At 39.1% G+C, this 20097-nt stretch overlaps 1 protein-coding gene across 1 annotated transcript in view; it reads left to right on the top strand.

Annotated features, from left to right (window-relative positions):
• LOC133749644 (T-cell receptor gamma chain C region DFL12) overlaps positions 1-15751 on the top strand; it is a 40229-nt gene extending 24478 nt beyond the window's left edge. Inside the window, exons 4-8 of the mRNA XM_062178917.1 lie at positions 4372-4426; positions 9172-9498; positions 11811-11870; positions 13494-13553; positions 15609-15751. Coding sequence (XP_062034901.1) covers positions 4372-4426; positions 9172-9498; positions 11811-11870; positions 13494-13553; positions 15609-15751 — 645 coding nt within the window. The remainder of the gene's footprint in view (positions 1-4371; positions 4427-9171; positions 9499-11810; positions 11871-13493; positions 13554-15608) is intronic.
• The last annotated feature ends 4346 nt before the right edge of the window (positions 15752-20097 follow it).

The following is a 20097-nucleotide window of genomic DNA, read 5'->3' as shown; positions in this document are numbered from 1 at the left end:
CACAAATCTGAAATAGACACAGAAATTGTGTCTGTGCTACACAGATCCTTCCAATGCCACTCAAGCAGCATGAAGAAGGTGAATGTACAAGTCTGAGGTCTCATGAACTTGAACTCAAATCCCAACCTAGTTTGAACTCCCTACTTCTCAGTTTCTTTTTATTGGAAGTGGAAAGAGATATAGATAGATAGATAGATAGATAGATAGACAGACAGACAGATATGGATGAACAGAGAGAGCTCCCAAATCAAAATTCCCACAATTGTCAGGGCCCAGTGGAAGCTTGCAGCCAGGTCTCCCAAGTGGGTGGCAGGAACCCAGTTACTTGAGCCATCACTGCTACCTCCCAAGGTCTTAAGTAGCAGGAAGCTGAAGTCAGAAGCCATAGCTGGGTATCTAACCCATATATTCTGATATGGAATGTGGGTATCTCAACTTGTCTTCTAACTACTTAAACATCTGTCACTCTTAATGACTTTTAATGGTAATAACCACTTACAGGTGAAACTAAGGGGAAAAATATATGGTTGATGCCTGGTTCATGATAGGTTCTGTATTTACAAATTTTCTTCCCCTTAGTAGCAGACGGGGGCATGGCTTGTCATTCTTGAATAAGAAGAAAGGAAATGGAAAGGAGATTTGGAGCTGAGGGTTGAGAGTTAATTCCCCAAGAGAGAATCTTCCACACAGAAGGACCCTTTATGCAAAGCTATTCAGAACAGAAGAGCAAACATTTCATGTTTAAAAAGAAACAGGTGTTCAGTAGGCATGTTTGCCTGTGGAAGCTGTATAAATTGAGAAGTATCTGTAGTATACATAGAGGCATGTTAAGTATTGAAAGTGCCATAGAAGTTCTAAGAGACCATGAGGTCATCAAATTCAGGATGAAGATACCTGACAACATTTCCTAAAGTAAAGGACCTGCTTCGAAGTGAAATGTCCTGGCCTCTCCCAAACATTGTCCTTGAATTTTTAAAAACAAGGAAACTCAGTATTTTCAAATAATTCATCATACTATATGGAAACAAATCTGATATCATCTAAGCAATGATATATGTGAAATTAGAAATGGCACGATTCCTCTGAACGCTACTGATTCATGGAAGAAGTATGTGATTTTCATCTCTTGCACACATCAGATAATGCTTATTTTGAATAATATAGTGGTCTGCTCATCTTTCTTATTGGAAGCCTCTATAATTTACTCAGGTACCAGATTTCATTAAAAACCATCAGCATTTCTAGAAGATAAATAGATATGAAGAAATGGATAAATTATTTTGTTTTCAAGATGGCAGCCAAACCTTGAAGTGAAAAATGAGATATCTCATACTTTTGATTATCTCACAGATTTGGTTGAAATTGGTCAAGTTGTCACGGTCAAGCTTGAAAACGTGACACCAAATTTCAAGACATTAAGCCAAAACTTGGGCTTTTACTTCTGCTGACTTGCTTACTATTGATGTATTTATTCGTCACCACAACCTAAGTTGCCTTAGTGGAGCCTCGCAAGGCATATTGAGTGGGGTGCGTGTTGGTCACATAAAGCAGGAGGGGAAGTGAAATCACTCATTTTTATACACAGTCTAAAGTGTTCCCATTCTTCCTTAGAGAGCAAATGTGTGCCTGAGTTTTGCCTCAGTGATAGAAGGAAATCACCAGTTTTTGAATCCCTACAGTGTTTCAGTCTGTATTCTAATCACATTTTTTCTCATTTGAATCCACAGAGGTCCTGAGACATGCATTTAATTGTCTTCATCTCGAAGACAAAGAATCCAAGGCTCTAAAAAGTGTGTCTGCCCAAGCAAGGGTCTGTCACCAGGAGTGGAAAACTGGAATCTGAAATGGATGTCTCTGGTTTTACAGTGTCTTTTTCTTCACTCCCAACTTCCTGAGATGGTAATTTGATTTATTTCTTGAGAACCCTTTAAAAACTCTAGTAAACTTGTTCATGTTCATTGCACTAGTCACACTGCCCATCTCCACTGTCACTGTAACAACTCGGGTTCTTGGTTGCTTTTTTTTTTTTTTTCTTTTTTTTGGACAGGCAGAGTGGATAGTGAGAGAGAGACAGAGAGAAAGATCTTCCTTTTTGCCGTTGGTTCACCCTCCAATGGCCGCTGCGACCAGCGCATCTCGCTGATCCGAAGCCAGGAGCCAGGTGCTTTTCCTGGTCTCCCATGCGGGTGCAGGGCCCAAGCACTTGGGCCATCCTCCACTGCACTCCCGGGCCATAGCAGAGAGCTGGCCTGGAAGAGGGGCAACCGGGTTAGAATCCGGCGCCCCGACCGGGACTAGAACCCGGTGTGCCAGCGCCGCAAGGCGGAGGATTAGCCTGTTAAGCCACGGCGCCGGCCTTCTTGGTTGCTTCTTATTGGCTTATGGTGACCACCTGCAACCCACATCTGCCTCACCTGAGCAGCTCCCCGCTCCCCAAAGCACAAGCCCAATAATGTCACTTTTGACTTTGAATTATTCCGTAAGTCCATTTTTTTCAGTGCTATCCATTTTTCTCTTTAAAACATTTATCTGAAAATATGAGAGTACTTTAAAAATTTTGTAGAAAGATGAAATTAAAATAAAACTTTATTTTGGTGCAAAAATGGAATTCCATGCATCTGTTTTTTCATAATATGTATCTTCCATGCATATTATGAAGATTTTTTGAAGATCCCTCATATTTTAAAAAGTAAAAATTATTCTTATTTCTACTTCTTAAAAATTAATGTTTTAAGGTTTTCCTACCCCATTCCATGCTCCTCCACACATTAGATACAATTGTTCTCATTCATGTTCTTTTTTAACACATGTGTAGCTTTTGTAATTTTAATTTTAATCCACTTTGAACTTATTTTATATGGTTACAAAGTGAAGAGATATTTTTTCCCAACAGATAATCATTGTCCTATTGCCAGTTTTTAAATAATTTATCACTTCCCTACAGTTTGAATCTGCTGCATCACATTTCAAATATCCAGATACTTGGAACATTTTCTAGAGTTTATCTGCTTTTTTATCTGTTTCATATTCTTAGGTCAGTGGCTTTGTAATAGGTATTAAGATTTACTCTGCCAAATGTCTATTCACTCCTATTTTTCCAAAAATTCTTTCTCAATTATCTCATATTTATTCATCTTTAAAGAATCTGATATCAACCTATTTAGCCTGTCATAGCAATAAATGTCCTAGTATTTCTGATTGGAATGTTGTCCATTTAAATAGGAATGTAGGAGGTATCGCCTCTTAAGAATAGGCATTTTTCCTTCATGATTATATTATCCAGGTTTTCTTTTATGGCTTTTGTAAAACTTTATACTGTTTTCTTCAAAAACTTCTGTGTTCTTCATAAACTTCTTATATTTTATCATAAATTAAATAAATGCCCTGATAATTCATTGCTTTCTCTTTTGCATTTTATTAGGTTAAACCTTTCATGGTTCTTGATGTACAGGCAACTCCTGTGGCTTCTGATAATTTTCCTCATGCTCTCAGAATAAGGAAAAGCAGAGGATACAAAGAGATTGAGTGGGCATCATTCACAGCTACCACAGGTGCAAGGGTCATCAGCAGTTTCAAGTCTTAATAATTCAGAATCCTCAGTTTAAAAAACCCCTTTCCAAACATAATTCTCACCCAACCCTCATCTTCTCCATTGGCTGTGAGAGGACACTTGACCACTTGGCCACTGCGACTCTGCTCATATCTTCACGGCAGAGGTCAGAGGCAGAGGCCTCCTCACAGGACTTAGGCCCGGGCAGCGGGGATCTGGAGTGGACACAGGGGTCATCAGGCCTGTTCTCCTCGGCCCTTGCAGCTGCACCCTCATCAGTTTGGGGGGAGTACTCACTGCTTCTGGAGACTTCTGTTTGCCTGTGTCGGCACCTTGGCCAACACAGCTGCAGAAGTGCTTTGTCCTTGCAGAAGTACATTCCCAGATTGCTAACAGGGAGGCCCTGGCGTGTCTGAGAACAGAGTGTCTTTTCCTTTGATGTACTCTCTGAGCAGTTTCAACCTCAACTGAACACCTGGAAACTGGAAAAAAAGAAAAAAGACTTAATTCTCTGAATACTTTCCTTGGCAATTCAGAAACACTGGCTGAACGGATGGCCTCCCTTTTCTGCCCCTGCTCGTCCCCTTTGCATTTATGCTGGCACACTTCAATGACCTGTGTCTCACGGGAAACGGACTACTTAGGAGGCCAATTTACCAGGGAATTTGTTATCAGATGCAACAGAAACCTATATTCAAGGACTTCCAAAGGGGCCCAGAAGATCACATTCCATGAGCAAAGGTGTGAAACTACCACCCCCTCATAAAGCCTTAAAGAAGCCTGAGATTTTTGTAGAAGCTGTCACCACTGTGAGGGCCCAGGTTGGTTGGATCAAGATATTTGGAAAAGGAACTAAGCTCATAGTAACTCCTCCTGGTAAGTGATTATTTTTTAAAAAAAAAACTATTTTTAATCTGGTACTGAAAAGCTGATAGAAGCTTCTCAGAAAAATCAGTGTAAGATCTGCCACGTTCTTGACCTTGGCACATAAACAGTAATTTTGCAAGTATTGGCTACTAGATATGGAAACAAAACTACTTTGAAATTGGTTTCTTCCCTTCTCTAAGTGGTTGAAATTCAACTTTTAGAATGTATAAACATCAAAAAGGCAGACTCAAGCAAGAAGTTAAAATACTTTGAGACCATGTCTGTAAACCATTGGTATAAGTTACTAGTTCAAAATATTCTTTTGTAAAAGATTGATTAAGTGAGATATATCAAAAGAGAATTTTACTAATGATCTTTTGCTAATAATTCCCTATGGGCATAGTAGTCCTTTGTCACAATAACTGGCAGAATATATATTACTGGTTTTATCTTCTCCCTAACAACAAAGTAAAAAATTAATTCTTACAGTAAATTACTATCAGATGACAATAAATCACACTTACTTCTCAAACTTCTTAAAGGTAGTTGATCAGTCTAAGTACAATTGTGACTCTTGTTATACTGCCTGGAGTTGGCCCAGTTTCCTAAAATTTGCAAATTTTACAAGAAGGCATCTCAGCTCCAAGGTCCATGAAAAGAGTCTTTGTGGTTTTCCATCGTCATTTGATCATTCATAGACTGAAGACAATTTTTGTGTTGGATGCTGGAGAAAAAAGGGTAAACAAAACATAATCCCAGTGCTCAATAGCCTTCAGTCTAGTAGGTAAACATTCTAGGTTAGGCCCAGACCGTGTTCCCTGACCTGTGGCTGCCAGAGAGGCAGGAGGTCTTATGCTCAAGAGCACTGTTCCTTTCTTAATTTGTGTAGGAATTATTGCTTCCAAAATCCATATACCATGTGTGGCAGAGTAATTTGATGAAATGCCCTAATAGTGTATTAGTATATAACATATGTACACCATACATTGTATATTATATATAATAGTATATAATATAATAATAGTATATTAGAGATGGAAAAATCTCTCACTTGTTCTTTTTGACACTCTACCTTTCAAGTAGATGCAAATATATAAACATTTAAAAAAGAGAAAAACATGTTATAGTGAGTAATTTAATGATGACTTAATCTATTTCCAAAATCTATTTGAGAAGACCTAAAATATAATACACAAACATAGTCAGGTCATTAAATAAAAGTAGAAGACCAAAAGCTCTAAGGAAAGGAGAAGAAAAAGAGCTGTGATTATCTAGCAAGAAGCTAGAGTAAAATTTATACAGAGTAAAATTTTATTCTCAAAGGTAAGAGAAAAGTGTGGTGGAATATGTACTTTTTATTAATTTTTTTATTTAAAAAATTACAACAAATTTTCAAAAGTGATATTTTTCCATTATAAAAGTAGAAAGAGATGTCGGCGCTTGAGCCCTTTAGGAGGGAAGTGCAGTAAAGAGTGGACAGTTTACAACATCCACTTGTGAGAATGGGAGAAACGGGTGTTAAGTGCTGTCACTGCACCAGCATTATGGACTCCTAACATTGCATGCCATGCCCAGTTGGGGAGCCTCAACAAATGTAGTTAGGCAGATCACATTCAGTGATCTAAAATGACAATTGGAAGATGGATTTCTGTTATGCCTCCTGCCATTTCTCTAGCCATTTTGCCTTGGAGGGCCGGACAGGAGTTCAAGCTGGACTTTGGCATGAGCTGGATACAAGTCAGTTTGAAACTGAAGTTGGGATTCCAATATGTTGTTTTGTTGATTGGGGGAAAAAAAGCCATTTGTTTTGGATAACACAAGTGAAGCACTTCCATATACTGACTGCATTTATCAGGTGTCAGCCAATGCTCCCTTGGATTGTCTTAACAGAGTAGTAAAGACAAGATGATAGACTATGTAATAGATAGGCAGTTAAAGACAGAGTGTGTGAAAGGTAGGTTTCCTGGGATGATGGTTTAGAGAATCCCAGGCACAAAAGAGCAAAGCAGAATACAAATGGAAGGCAGAGGAACAACTCTCCCTCCTTTATTGCTGGGGAGGTAACTGCAACTTCAAAATGCTGAATTTCTATTAGGATAAGCAAGGTTTGGTCCTATGAGATTAAAAGGTCGTCTTGGACCATACAATCAGATCATACAGATTGCTAATAAAAATAATGATGATAATAAGAACATCTTGCATTTTCATAACACTTTTAACCAAATTTATTTTTCATATTTTATTTGGACTTCATGTTAGCACTGGCAGTGATGTTTAATGGACTTACACTCATATAATGGTTTTTGTATAAGTAAAGCACCAAAAAAACTAAGTTATTTGATTTACTCAGCCACAGAATTTTCTTTGAGCAAAGTGCATGAGGAAAAGAACTGAGGTCTCTTGAGAATCCCAGCCTATCATTCTGTTGCCACTAGAATTTGAAGAAGTCAGGGAGATGTGATTAGTCTAAAGTTTTTAATACAGGCTGAATCACTGTGCAACTATTATGAGAAAGTCTTCGGTGCTGGAACAAAACTTGTTGTCATAGGTAAGTGTCAGAAAAATATGGCATTTACAAGGTCACAGGTGGAAGGCAGGAAATGATCATGCTGGAATAATAGATTATTTAGGAAAAAGATGAATGTGATGGGGATTCGATGCAAAAATCATAGGAGAGATTTTAAAGCAATGTTGTGGGGGCTGGCATTCATTGCAGCAATTAGGTGTTTCTTGGGATGTCTGCACCCTGAATTGGACTGCCTGGTCCAAATCCTGGCTATTCTGCTTCCAATTACTGCGTTCTGCTAATGCACACCCCAGCAGACAGCAAATGATGTGCTCAAGTACCTGGGTTCCTGCCACCCATGAGGGAGAACCAGATTAGGTTCCTGGTGCTTGGCCTAACCAGCCGTGGTTGAACCAGTAGATGGAAGATCTTTCTCTGTCTCTCTGCCTTTCAAATAAAATGAAAATAAAGTTATAAGTAAATAATGCTAACACAAAAAGAGAACACAGACAATAGTGTATAAATATTGTAATAGGATTTAGTTTTATGTACCTATGGTCTTCTATAAAATACTCATTTATACAGTACATAATGATTTCATTAAAGTGTTTGGCTCTGGGACAAAATTTATTATGGCAGATAAGTTTGAGATAGACTCAATAGAGTAGACATATTGCTGTTTTTGATGGAAAGAGTTTACGTTTCGCAATCAGACAGACATGGAGTTCTGGTTCCACCACTTAAGCTTAGTGAGCTTGGGAGATTGTTCCTTGACCTCAGCTTCCTAACCTGTACAATGGGACAGCAGCACGAACTCAGTGGCTTGTATGTGATTTGAATGAGATCGTGTAAATAAAGCAACTGGCACATTGTCCAACAGAGGTGCCAGTAAAGGTTCTTCTAACTCAAATGGAAGGGGAGAGTTGCATTCTCCCATTGAGAGTAGTTTGCAGTGGGTAACACAGAGCAGGAATGCCTGAGAGGGCTCAGCTCTGCCTCCAAGTGCTTCGATGGAGGCCTGGCTCGGCCACTCATGCAAAAAACTGAATTTGGAGGTATTTATTTCTTGTTAGCAGACTTTTTCATTACTTGGCAGAAATTTTATCATTTTGCTACATGCTTTGAATCTTAATCTTTTACCTTAATTGCTATCATTTATAACATCAACATTTTATTGGTCCTAAAATGTATAGTTGGTAAGTTTAATTTATGGCCAATAAAGTTTACTTCTGCTCATATGCATCCGAAAAAATTTTAAACTCATAGAGGAAATGATGAAGAGATAAAATCAACTAAATAAAGTTGAAACTCATTAGAAACCTGAAACACATATTTATTTATTTATTTATTTTGACAGGCAGAGTGGACAGTGAGAGAGAGAGAGAGAGAGAGACAGGGAGAAAGGTCTTCCTTTACTGTTGGTTCACCCTCCAATGGCTGCTGCATCCTTCGTTATGCTTAAACTTCAAATGAAATTTCCAAGTAAAATGTAATTTTGGTGAACATTTCTGAAACAAAATAAAAGTTTGCTAAGTGCTTTACTTGATAACATTAACACAAGTACATTTCTAAAAATAATCAGATTTTTAAATAGAAGTTTTGGAAAGGTTTTGCTTCTAAATTCTGAGATAAGTAAACTGGAGGTGTGGGGTTAAATACTGCCATTCTCAAAAAGCTGGAGTGGTTCAGATGTGAAAGTGTTATGTTATATAGAGCTGGAAATAAACAAGGAGAATTCAGTGAACTTCAGAACTGAGCATGGGAGCCACATTTGAAGATGAGATCAGCTTGATAGATTGTAAGTACTTGTGGACATACAGTCCCACTTAAACAAGTGACTGCATGTTGTTAAAAATAAAAATGAAGCACTTCCTCCTGTCATTGATTCATTTTGGAAATAAGATAAAAAGGATGCCTTCCAGAATCAGTTAGAGTGAAAGGACCCAGAAATGGAGAATAGGAGGACGTGAGTTAGGTGGCCAGGGAGAGCATTATCAAAGAATGGGAAGGGAAGCACCGTAGAAGGGAACACGGGTTCTCATGGGAAGGGAGATCATTAAAGTTACCTGGTCTGCTCCCTGCCCCACCTAACCCTGTCCACCTTCTGTGGATGAAGCACCATGGCAGGCACCAAATCAGAAGCAACTTGTCTTCCTATTGCTATGACTAGGTAGTTCCAAACCATGCAACGTTTGTGTTTCTCTAACAATTCCTTCTGATGTCTTATTTCCCACCATCCTTCCACCAGATAAAAAGCTGGATGGAGACTTTTCTCCCAAGCCCACTATTTTTCTCCCTTCCATTGCTGAAACAAAACTACATAAAGCTGGGACATATCTTTGTCTGCTTGAGAAATTCTTCCCTGGTGTCATCAAGGTGTACTGGAAAGAGAAGAATGGTGATACGATTCTGAAATCTCAGGAAGGAAACACCACGGAGACTAAGGGCACATATATGAAATTTAGCTGGCTAACTGTGCCTCAGAAGTCATTCGATAAAGAACACAGATGCATTGTCGAACACGAAAATGTAAGAGGAAGTAAACAAGAGATTCTTTTTCCTGCAATAAACAAAGGTACGTAGATATAAATGTAACTTCCCAGAAAACTCTTTTGAAAGGGAATGCCCCTTCTTTTCTGTTAAGTATTAATAATAAATAGATACAAACTTTTCTTAAATCTCATTACATTTAATGTTAATATAAATGGCCTTCTATTTTCCCATAGAATTAAAATGGAATAGGCTTTGGATTAAAAAAAAAAAGCAAAAAATTTACTTAACCTTTCTTTGCCTCCATTTTATCATCCAAAATATTAAGATCACACAATGGTTTTAGAATGTTATATGGATAAAATGAAGCAATTATGTGAAAGCATCTAGGAATTTAGCACACCATAAATGCTAAAAAAATGTTTCCACTTTTGATGATTTGACTTGATTGGGAAAGAAGAACAATTATGCATTTTCTGCATTTTCCAGGAACATTCTAACAAGCAAAGCAAACTATTTCAATTTTGCTATTTGAGGGATCTTCAAAAAGTTCACAGAAAATATATATTATGAAAAATTATGGATTTCAATTTTTTGCACCAACATAAATTTATCTTTTAATTCCATTCCCATGAACTTTTTGAAGAACCATTGTACGCAAAGTTTAACCTGCAAACAATGAGTTAGTTCTTAGTGACAAAATGGCATTCTGATCAAAATGTCCATCAGACAGTGGTTCAATGAAAAACAGAATAACCTTGGCTGCTGGAGTTTTTTGGCAGTCTTGGGTTTCTCGGATTCCAATTTCATACACCACTGTTGGGTAAAATTTCATCATTAAAGATTGCCTGAGTGTAATATGTACAATTACTTATATTCTCCATAACGTCTGTGTTTGTAGCCATTGGGATACTGTTCAACAAGCATTTATTGTATTGCTGGCATCTGCCAGGCTTGAGTGGAAATTTGAACAAGAAACTAGGATGAGTATGACTCAAAGCTGATGAGATACAGGGGAAAAACAGACATTGTTTCTAATCACTTAGGATTGTGCATTAAATTCTAAAACAAATGCCTTTCTTGGGTTTCTCATGGCAACGAAATTAGGGAGAGAATTTCCATTAATGTTTTCCTACAGAAAATTTTTAATGTTGCTTGTTCCAATTTTTGGGGGATAAAAGTTTAAAAATATAATATGAAAGTACAGAACAATGAAGTGATTCTGAAGCAAGATAAAACTAATTTATTCAAAGTTTCTGACCAACCTTGATTGAGTGAGAGAATGTGGTACACACATGTGGATTTTATCATGAGGAATTATACTTAATTAACGCATGGTAATAGTGATTTGCATCTACATTTAATGCATAAAGTCTTTGAGAGAAAAAAAAGGACTTTTAAGATCCATTAAATTCGGTTCTTAAAGGTTCTTAAATGCACAAACATGATCATATTAACATTTGCATTCTTGGAATGCACTCAAAGGTTTATATCTCAAACCCATTTTTTAAGAGCATGCAGACATACGAATATCACCAGTGTATAAAACTGCATACCAGACTCATATCCACATGGACAAGAACACATCTAGCAGAAAAAGATAAAAATAATACTATTGTGATTCTGTTTTCTTCCATCCATTTTAAACAACTTTATCTTTGTATATATGTTTATTTTTCATAGCATCTTAGATAAACATAATTCTCATATCAAGTTTTCAAAGCGATTTGACATTCTTTCTGTCCCCTGTAACAGAGCTCCTGTAACAATGATAATAGAAAGACCCTTAGTTAAGAAAATTAAGATACTGGAACAGATTTTCTTAATTCCCACAATGGTGGAATTATGTTGTCTCTTTGTAAATTATTTTATATATATTTCTGTGGATAATTTTTATAAATCACTTTCCACATGCCCTGTTTTAATCTCCCACAACTATCCTTTGAATACTGGCTCTGTCATTTACTGGTATGATCTTGGTAAGTTACCTACACACTTTAAACTTTATTCTTCATTCATAATGAGGGGCCATCCATAACGCAGTTTGAATAAATATTATTAGCAAATTAAACAAGATAATGCATATGAAGTTTTAACACAGAGACTGGCACAAAAATGACCACTCTGCAGGTATTACCTTATTAATATTTTTATCATGTCCACAAACACCACTCCTCAAAGATTTATGTACATGAATTGTGGGTTTTGACTACTTTCCTCTACAGAGATGAGAAATTTCTCTAAGCCCGAGTCCTTCCAACATGTAAAATTTTGTGTGGACTGTAGGATTGAACGCAGTTACTTTGGGTGCAAAATTTCAGGTCAGCAGTGTGTGCTATCTTTTTAAGTTTACCTTTCCATTGAACAAATGTTTATGAAACACCTATTTCATGGCAGGTACTGTGTTGGGAGCAGTGGATAAGAAAAGAAAACCAAGTAGTCTTGGGTCTGAAAATCGTAAGTACACCTGTTTTTAAATCATGCTATGGCACATTTTTTCCTCGATTATCTTAACTTTTGAACTTCCTTGGCTTAATACAGTAAATCTTCTTTTGATAAGAGAAAAAAAAATCCTTTATTCATTTTGACATCTTCATCTACAGAAATATACCTAAATTGTATCAACTCAATTACAGAAAATCACACTATTTCTAAAATGTCAGGCTCATATTTGTTTTTTGAAGATTTTATTTATTTTTATTTGAGAGTTAGATTACAGACAGTGAGAGGGAGAGACAGAGAGGACTTCCATCTGCTGGTTCACTCCCCAGATGGCCGCAAAGGCCAGAGCTGTGCCGATCCAAAGCCAGGAGCCAGGCGCTTCTTCCTGGTCTCCCACTTGGGTGCAGGGGACCAAGCACTTGGGCCATCCTCCACTGCTTTCCCAGGCCATAGCAGAGCTGGATCAGAAAAGGAGCAGCTGGGACTAGAACCAGCACCCATATGGGATGCTGGCGCCTCAGGCGGAGGATTAACCTACTGCGCCACAGTGCCAGCCCCAAGGCTCATATTTTTAAAAATTATCTCCCCTTGCCAGCGCCGTGGCTCAATAGGCTAATCCTCCGCTTTGCGGCGCTGGCACACCAGGTTCTAGTCCCGGTCGGGGCGCCGGATTCTGTCCCAGTTGCCCCTCTTCCAGGCCAGCTCTCTGCTGTGGCCAGGGAGTGCAGTGGAGGATGGCCCAAGTGCTTGGGCCCTGCACCCGCATGGGAGACCAGGAGAAGCACCTGGCTCCTGTCATCGGATCAGTGCGGTGCACCGGCCGCAGTGCACCAGCCGCGGCGGCCATTGGAGGGTGAACCAACAGCAAAAGGAAGACCTTTCTCTCTGTCTCTCTCTCTCACTGTCCACTCTGCCTGTCAAAAAAAAAAAAAATTATCTCCCCTTTCTGTTGACAAGCATTATATGTATCAATATATATAAATTTATATACATAAACACACAAATAATGGGTACAGATGATTGATTAGTATTTGTACTCATTTTTCTATGTATCAGAACTATTTATTCTGAGAATGCCTGTTTGAAAGATGAAAATGGGGGGCCAGTTATGTGGCACAGTGGGTTAACACCCTGGTCTGAAGCCCCAGCATCCCATATGGGTGCCGGTTCTAGTCCCAGCTGCTCCTCTTCTGATCCAGCTCTCTGCTATGGCCTGGGAAGGCAGCGAAGGATGGTCCAAGTCCTTGAGCCCCTGCACCCATTTGGGAGACCCGGAAGAAGCGCCTGGCTCCTGGCTTCGGATCGGCGCAGCTCTGGCCGTTGCAGCCATTTGGGGGGTGAACCAATGGAAGGAAGACCTTTCTCTCTGTCTCTCTCTCTAACTCTGCCTGAAAAAAAAAATCATTACAGCAAATTGTACTGACTTAAAAAAAAAAGATGAAAGTGTAAGTTTTGTTGATGTTTGCTTCATGTCATGCTATACCATTATTTTTTTCCTTCTGGTCATCTTGATTCTTGGTCTTCCATTGGAGTATGGCAGAATAATAAGAATGGTTGGATTGTGCACAATAGACTGAGTGATCTTTTAAATTAACCCACCATTTCCTTTGGGTCAATGAAACATGTACTTTGTGGCAGGCACTGTGTTGGGAACTACAGATATGAAAGGAAAACCAGACCATCTTGGATATGCAAAGGGTAAGTTTTTATGCATGTCTGCCTTTATGTCATGCCATGGCATATTTCCCCCCAATCTTCCTAATTTTTTAACTTCCCTGGCTTGAGGCAGAAAAGCCTGATAAGAGAAAAACATGGATCCTTCAGTAACTTGTTTGGGTATGAGAGGACTGAATCAAAGGATGCTGTGACATGTTCTGGACTATCTGTTGTTTCTAATGACTGGAGAAAGCAAGACTACTTCTATCAGGTTTTGCTTGTATTTTTTTTTTATCTTTGGTTCTTGCTAGTTGCTAATATCATGAACTGGCATTTAGTGACTTTTCTATAGAAGGCTTTCGTTTGTGTTCTGCAAGAATTTTCTTGTTTAATTCTAATACTTCTATGAAGTCGTACAATGATCTACCCTCTCACCACCCTGCCCCCCACTCCATTTTACAGATGAAGACATGAGTTAAATTAAGTTTCTTACTTATGTCACACAGCTAGATAAGATATTTCAATTCAGAGCATCAGTTGAGGTGTCCGTATACTTTCTCTGGTTTATCCTTTGAGATAAGTGTCACAGAGCAAGAAATTCCAAAGCCAAGGCCTCAAGATGTGATATACACATGGTGGGGAGTGGATAAGGGCCTGGGCTTCAGACTACTACTGATCAGACTGGCCTCAGCTCTCTTAATGCTTAGTTGCATGAATACGGGTCAGGAACTACCATTTTGTAATCATCTGCAACTGAGAAGGATGACATCATAGTCAACAAAAAGGGCTCAGAACTGCAATATCTAGCATGGGGTATATCATTAAGCAGACACAGCATAAGTGCTGGTTGTTAGCCTTTTCTTCCTAAGTGTGCATAAAGAACAGGCCTCAAGTCATTGGCTGCAGCCCTGTTGACCTTTCCTTTATTTCCAGTATCAGAGGAATTCAGGAGCTCAGCTGTGGCACCAGGCTAGCAAGGTGTAATCTTTGACTTGACCAAGAGCAGGGAGATCCTTTCTACAGCAGGGGCTAGGAATCCTGAACTTCTGTCTCTAGGAAGACAGAACATGTGAAATGCAAATCACCACAGGAAGAGACTTGGTGTCCTGGCTCACTGAGAGGCTGTGATGGACCACTATTGTTGTCTTTAATCATTCCTTGACATGACAACTTTCTTGCAAATTTAAGAGGATATTAAGAGTCATTACATAATAATACCATCACTCCCATGGAGAGATATTTAAGAAAAACATGATTGTGTGTCAGAAACACCTAACACCTCAAGCTCATTTGGATTAGCTGTTTTCCTCCATTTTCTATATTGCCCTTTTGCTAAAATATCCCACTCACTCCACTGTGAACACCATCAAATTTCCATGGGTTGTACCCTTCCTAAAGCGTTCATTGCATGCCCGAGGTATAGTGGCTCAGATACTTGCAAACCAGCAATTCAACTTTATCCTTTAGCTGTTAATCTCTGGGGTGTTTACTTGCACAGGGAGATGCAGGATCACAGAGTAGGTAAGGATGTGTTCATAAAGTCATATTGCTGAGGTTAAAATCTAGGCTCTGGTACTTACTAAATGCATGAAATCAAGCAAATTATTGCTGTGCCTTCAGTTTTCTTACTTATAAAATGGGAATGAAAGTAATTTCTGTTTTTTTCTCTCGTAGGTCATTATAAAGATTAAATATGAGTAAAGCTTTACATGCAAGAGTCTCAGAATAGTGTTTGATATCTGGCTAGTAGTAAATGAATATGATCTATTGTTATTATTCAGGGAAATACTCTGCATGAAGAAATTGCAAAATCTAGTTTTTACAAGTACTATTTCCTCTACTGGACGTGTTCATAAAAAATTCAACTTTACTTTTAAATATTTGGCATATTCTAAGTGAATTTAGCAGAAGTTGTTGATCGATTTGACTTGCAAGATTAATTCCAAGCTGTCTTGCTCTTACTGATAGTGGTGATTAGTAGTTGAGGATGTCACTTCAATGTTGGTTATTTGAAGTAACCATTTGTGACTCCCTCCTCAACAATATATCTTCTCTTGTTAAAAGAACAAGCAAAATTAATTAAGTGACTTCTCCTAGATGTCCTGCGGCTGCAGCTCACAAACAGCTCTGTGTACTACACCTACCTGCTCCTGCTCCTGAAAAGCTCTGTGTACCTGGCCATTGTCACCTTCTCTTTGCTTAGAAGAACAGCTGTCTGCAGTGCTGAAAAGAGTTCCTAACCAACGATGGCACGAAGGGTTCATCTTTTCTATTTATTGTTCCTGGCAGTGTCTGCAAAGGATTTAGCTGGGCTTTTTTTTTTTTTTTTTTGGATTTAGGTTATGTAAGCTCACAAATGTATTTTTCTATTATGTCATTATGGCATAATGGTTTTGCACACCAGTGGTCAAAGTGAGAAGACTTCACTCTGTAAGATAACACGGAGCAGCCCAAGGCAGCTGTCAGTGCGACTCTCTCCAGTCTCCATCAGCCCCGTCAGCCAACTGAAACCCTTGCAGCCTCAGTGCAGGCAGTGTGCAGCTTCTAGTTGTGTGCCTTGGCATCCTTTAACCACATAAGTCTGCAAGTCTCCCATGTTACACATCCCGAAGTGGCCTTCCTTGTTACTTGAACTGTGTGCTCTTCCTGTGATAAGATTCTTAAATAAAAAAAATTCGAAGTCGACTTTTGTCTGTATGTACTTGCATTTGATAAAACCCACTTGAAAGTGCAAGGTAAGATACAGCCTCACAACTGAGCTATGACACTCCGTGTTGCTTGACATTGGGGGTCCAATACCATGTTTCTAATTCCTTCCCTGAGAGAGTGGTCATTCCACTCCAAGAGATGCTCCAGCCAGATGAAGGTCGTCAGATTCAGATCCATTTGATCTGCGCAATTCTGTTGGCAACAAGACATCTAATGTGATGTGCACTGCTCTGTAAATACTTCACAAGCACTGTGTTTCCTGACCCCCACAATGTTGCAGGAGAGCTACACTAAGCAGAGGCAGTGTAAGTGCCTGGGTTTCAGTCTTGAGTCTGGCATTTAATACTTTGTTACCCCAAGAAAGTTACTTGAATTCCATGCTATAATTCTATTGTGTACAATGAAGTTATAATGCCTTGTCTACAGTTGTGTGGACTGAAGAAGTAACTAATGCTTGGTACATGCAGATTCTCAACAGCATTGGTGGATTCTCTTGGTATCACTACTTTAGAAATAGTAGAAACCGCACACACATGCAGGTGCACACAAAGCACATGCATGCATATCACACACATACATACAAAACCCCTAGCAATACTCTTTAATCTTCTCTGCAGAGAGGATGGGTGGGTGGAAGAGAGATTCAACAAGTTTCTATCACATACCAGGCCACCTTTGAATTAAGTCTAAGAGCCCTTTGGAGTAGGTACAATTATGGTATACAGTTCACAGATTAGAAATTTTCAGTTACCTGTTCAAGCTATTTTTTAAGGAATAGTCATATTTCAAAATCAAATCTCTCTGAACTCAGAGTCTTTTTGTTGTTGTTGTTAAACTCAACACTCAATATCATGGTTTCTCCTTTCACCTGCTTTCAGCTAGGGAAAACAAAACATGCATTGATGTTTTTATTTATTTATTTATTTATTTATTTATTTATTTATTTATTTTGACAGGCAGTTAGACAGTGAGAGAGAGAGAGAGACAGAGAGAAAGGTCTTCCTTTTTCATTGGTTCATCCCCCAAATGGCTGCTATGGCCGGCGTGCTGCACTGATCTGAAGCCAGGAGCCAGGTGCTTCCTTCTGGTCTCCCATGTGGGTGCAGGGCCCAAGCACTTGGGTCATCCTCCACTGCCTTCCTGGGCCACAGCAGACAGCTGGACTGGAAGAGGAGCAACCGGGACAGAACCAACGCCCCAACAGGGACTAGAACCCAGGGTGCCAGCACCGCAGGCGGAGGATTAGCCTAGTGAGCCACGGTGCTGGCCTGATGTTTTGTTAATGACATCTGACGAGTGAGAATTTTATAAAGGATTTTTTGGTACATCTTCATTTTTTTTATTTATACAAAAGGTCACTGATTTTTATCACTAATTTCCCAGTGGTCTTTCTTTTTTGGGTAAAATTGTAACCAACAATGAAATTACAACTGCCCCACCCCCGATTATAAACAGTACAGAAATTCTACTTTACTTTAAGGTGAGTGACAGGGAAGGTGTTTGGTGTAGTGGCTAAAATCCTGTTTGGGACACTCACACCCCATATTGCAGTGCCTGTTTGGAGTCCCAGCGACTCAGCTTCTGATCCAGCTTCCTGCTAATGCACATCCCGGGAGGCAGCAGGTAATGGGTCAAGTACTTGGGTTCCTTCCACCCATGTGAGATGGACTTCAAGGCTCCTGATTTCAACCTGGTCCAGCCTCAGCTGTTGTGGGAACTTGAAATCAGTAGATGGCAGATTCTGCCCCTCTGTGTCTTTCAAATAAAGTAAAAAAAAATTTTTTTCAAAAAAATGAATCTTCAATTTTGTGCAAATCCTCTTTTTTGGGGAAAGGGGAATGGATAGACTGTGAATCTGAGACATCCTGGGAATGCCAATGATGATCACTGGGTAAGTATGGTATTCTGACACCCCAGCTCCTTCTGTAGATGGAATGGGCCCAGAGGTTCTGAGAATATTCTTGTGGAAGACTCTAGCACAACCAGGTGTGTTTCTGAGTTAGGTAACACATCCTTCTTGGTGCAATACTTCTCCAGCACAGCACAACTGCCACATACAGAGAAGCTACACTGTATGGTCAAATAACACTGGACCAGAAGTCCTGGCTACTTGGCCAGGCTCTCACCAGCTGTACCTTTGTTTTTCAATGGATACATAACATTATACATATTTATGGAGTAACATATTTTATACGTGAATGGTGTAATGTTCAAATTAGGCTAAGCATATGCATTTCCTCAAATACTTTATCATTTCTTAGTGGTGAAAACATTCAAAGGCCTCTCTTCTAGCTTTTTTGAAATACACAGTACACTATTGTTATCTACACTTTGTTCCCACACTGCCTAAGTGTATCCATTTTTAGAAGAATGTATTCAAATTCATTAATTTCAGATTTCCATTCAAAGTTACAAACTCAGTGACTAACATTGTAATGAAGTAATAGAAATCATTCTATAGTGCTTACTCTGTACCAGGTATTGGTTTAAGTACATGTTAACTCACTTAATTCTCATGAGCACCTATGAGACGAACTAATGATCTGTTTTATACAATGGGAAACGGAGGCAGAGAGAGCTAAGGAACTTACCCATAGCTACACGGCTAACAAGAAACAGGACTGGGATTTGAACCTCAGCAGCCTGGTTTCAGGAGCTCTGTTTCTACCATCTATGTGATTTGCTCCTAGAATGGAAACAGGCTCCTTTTAGTTTCAACTGAAATCAGAAAATCCCTTCCTTATTAGGTTAAGATCTGCTGGAGAAAACTGTCCCTTTACCTGCCCACATTTCCTCCCCTTGCTCCTATGATACTCTTAGAACTACAGCGTTACAGGCCAACCTGCTACACACACTTTCATGCAGGGGGGACTTTTACACATTGAACTTCCACCCACTAATAGGATTTCTATGACTGAAGACCATGGAAAGTGTGGTTTGATAAAATAAATACCAAAACAACGAGATGCATCTACACATGTACAACAGGAAAATTACACCAAGATTTATACAACTTATACATAAAATCACTTATGCTCAAAAGTCATTATAGAGCTAGAATACTCCACATGCTTCCCAACTACAGAAAGAAAAGAAAAGAAAAGAAAAGAAAAGAAAAGAAAAGAAAAGAAAAGAAAAGGAAAGGAAAGGAAAGAAAGAAAGAAAACTTGCAACAGTTCTCAAACTTTTCCCCATTATACATTTTCTCTACTATTCTGGAATTCTTTTCCTCCTAGACTTCATTTTTTTAAGGGCTTTTTGTCTACCAAGCAGGCCATGATTAATAACACATAAACTTCCCCATTATGTTAGTCATATATGCCATTTGGAAATTGGGTAACAGATAACCAGATATACTATACCAACATATCATTTGGTAAAACAGATATACACAACATTTTCATTAGCTGTGAAAACTTGTATTAGTAAATGCATGGTTTCTATCATGCTGTTAGGCTATTTCTTACTGTGTTTTGCTTGAATAATTACAAGTGACTACCATTTTGGGGCATCTCCTGATTCTGCCAGGCAGCTTGCCTTTTCTTTCTCTGACTCTCCACGGCACCACAGTACAGGAACTCCACCTATTTCACTGGTAAAAAGCCAGATCTGAAGCGTACTCAGTGCTGCGCACTGATTAAGTCTTAAGAGTCCTCCATTCCAGGTCTGCTGAACCTAAAAGCTACCGCCCTATCCATTCTATCAGTATTTTCTCTTGGGAGTCTTTAAAACTCACTGGGATGTAGATGTGTGGTGCAGTGTATGAAGCCACTATTTGGGAAGTCTGCACTCCACAATGGAGTGCTTAGGTTCAAGTCTCAATTACGCTTCCCAACCAATTTCCTGCTGATATGCACCCCGGGAGGCAGTGTATGTT

The sequence above is a fragment of the Lepus europaeus genome, chromosome 20, assembly GCF_033115175.1.
Source record: "Lepus europaeus isolate LE1 chromosome 20, mLepTim1.pri, whole genome shotgun sequence".
NCBI classification, from domain to species: domain Eukaryota; kingdom Metazoa; phylum Chordata; class Mammalia; order Lagomorpha; family Leporidae; genus Lepus; species Lepus europaeus.
This window is presented reverse-complemented; position numbering and strand designations above follow the sequence as displayed.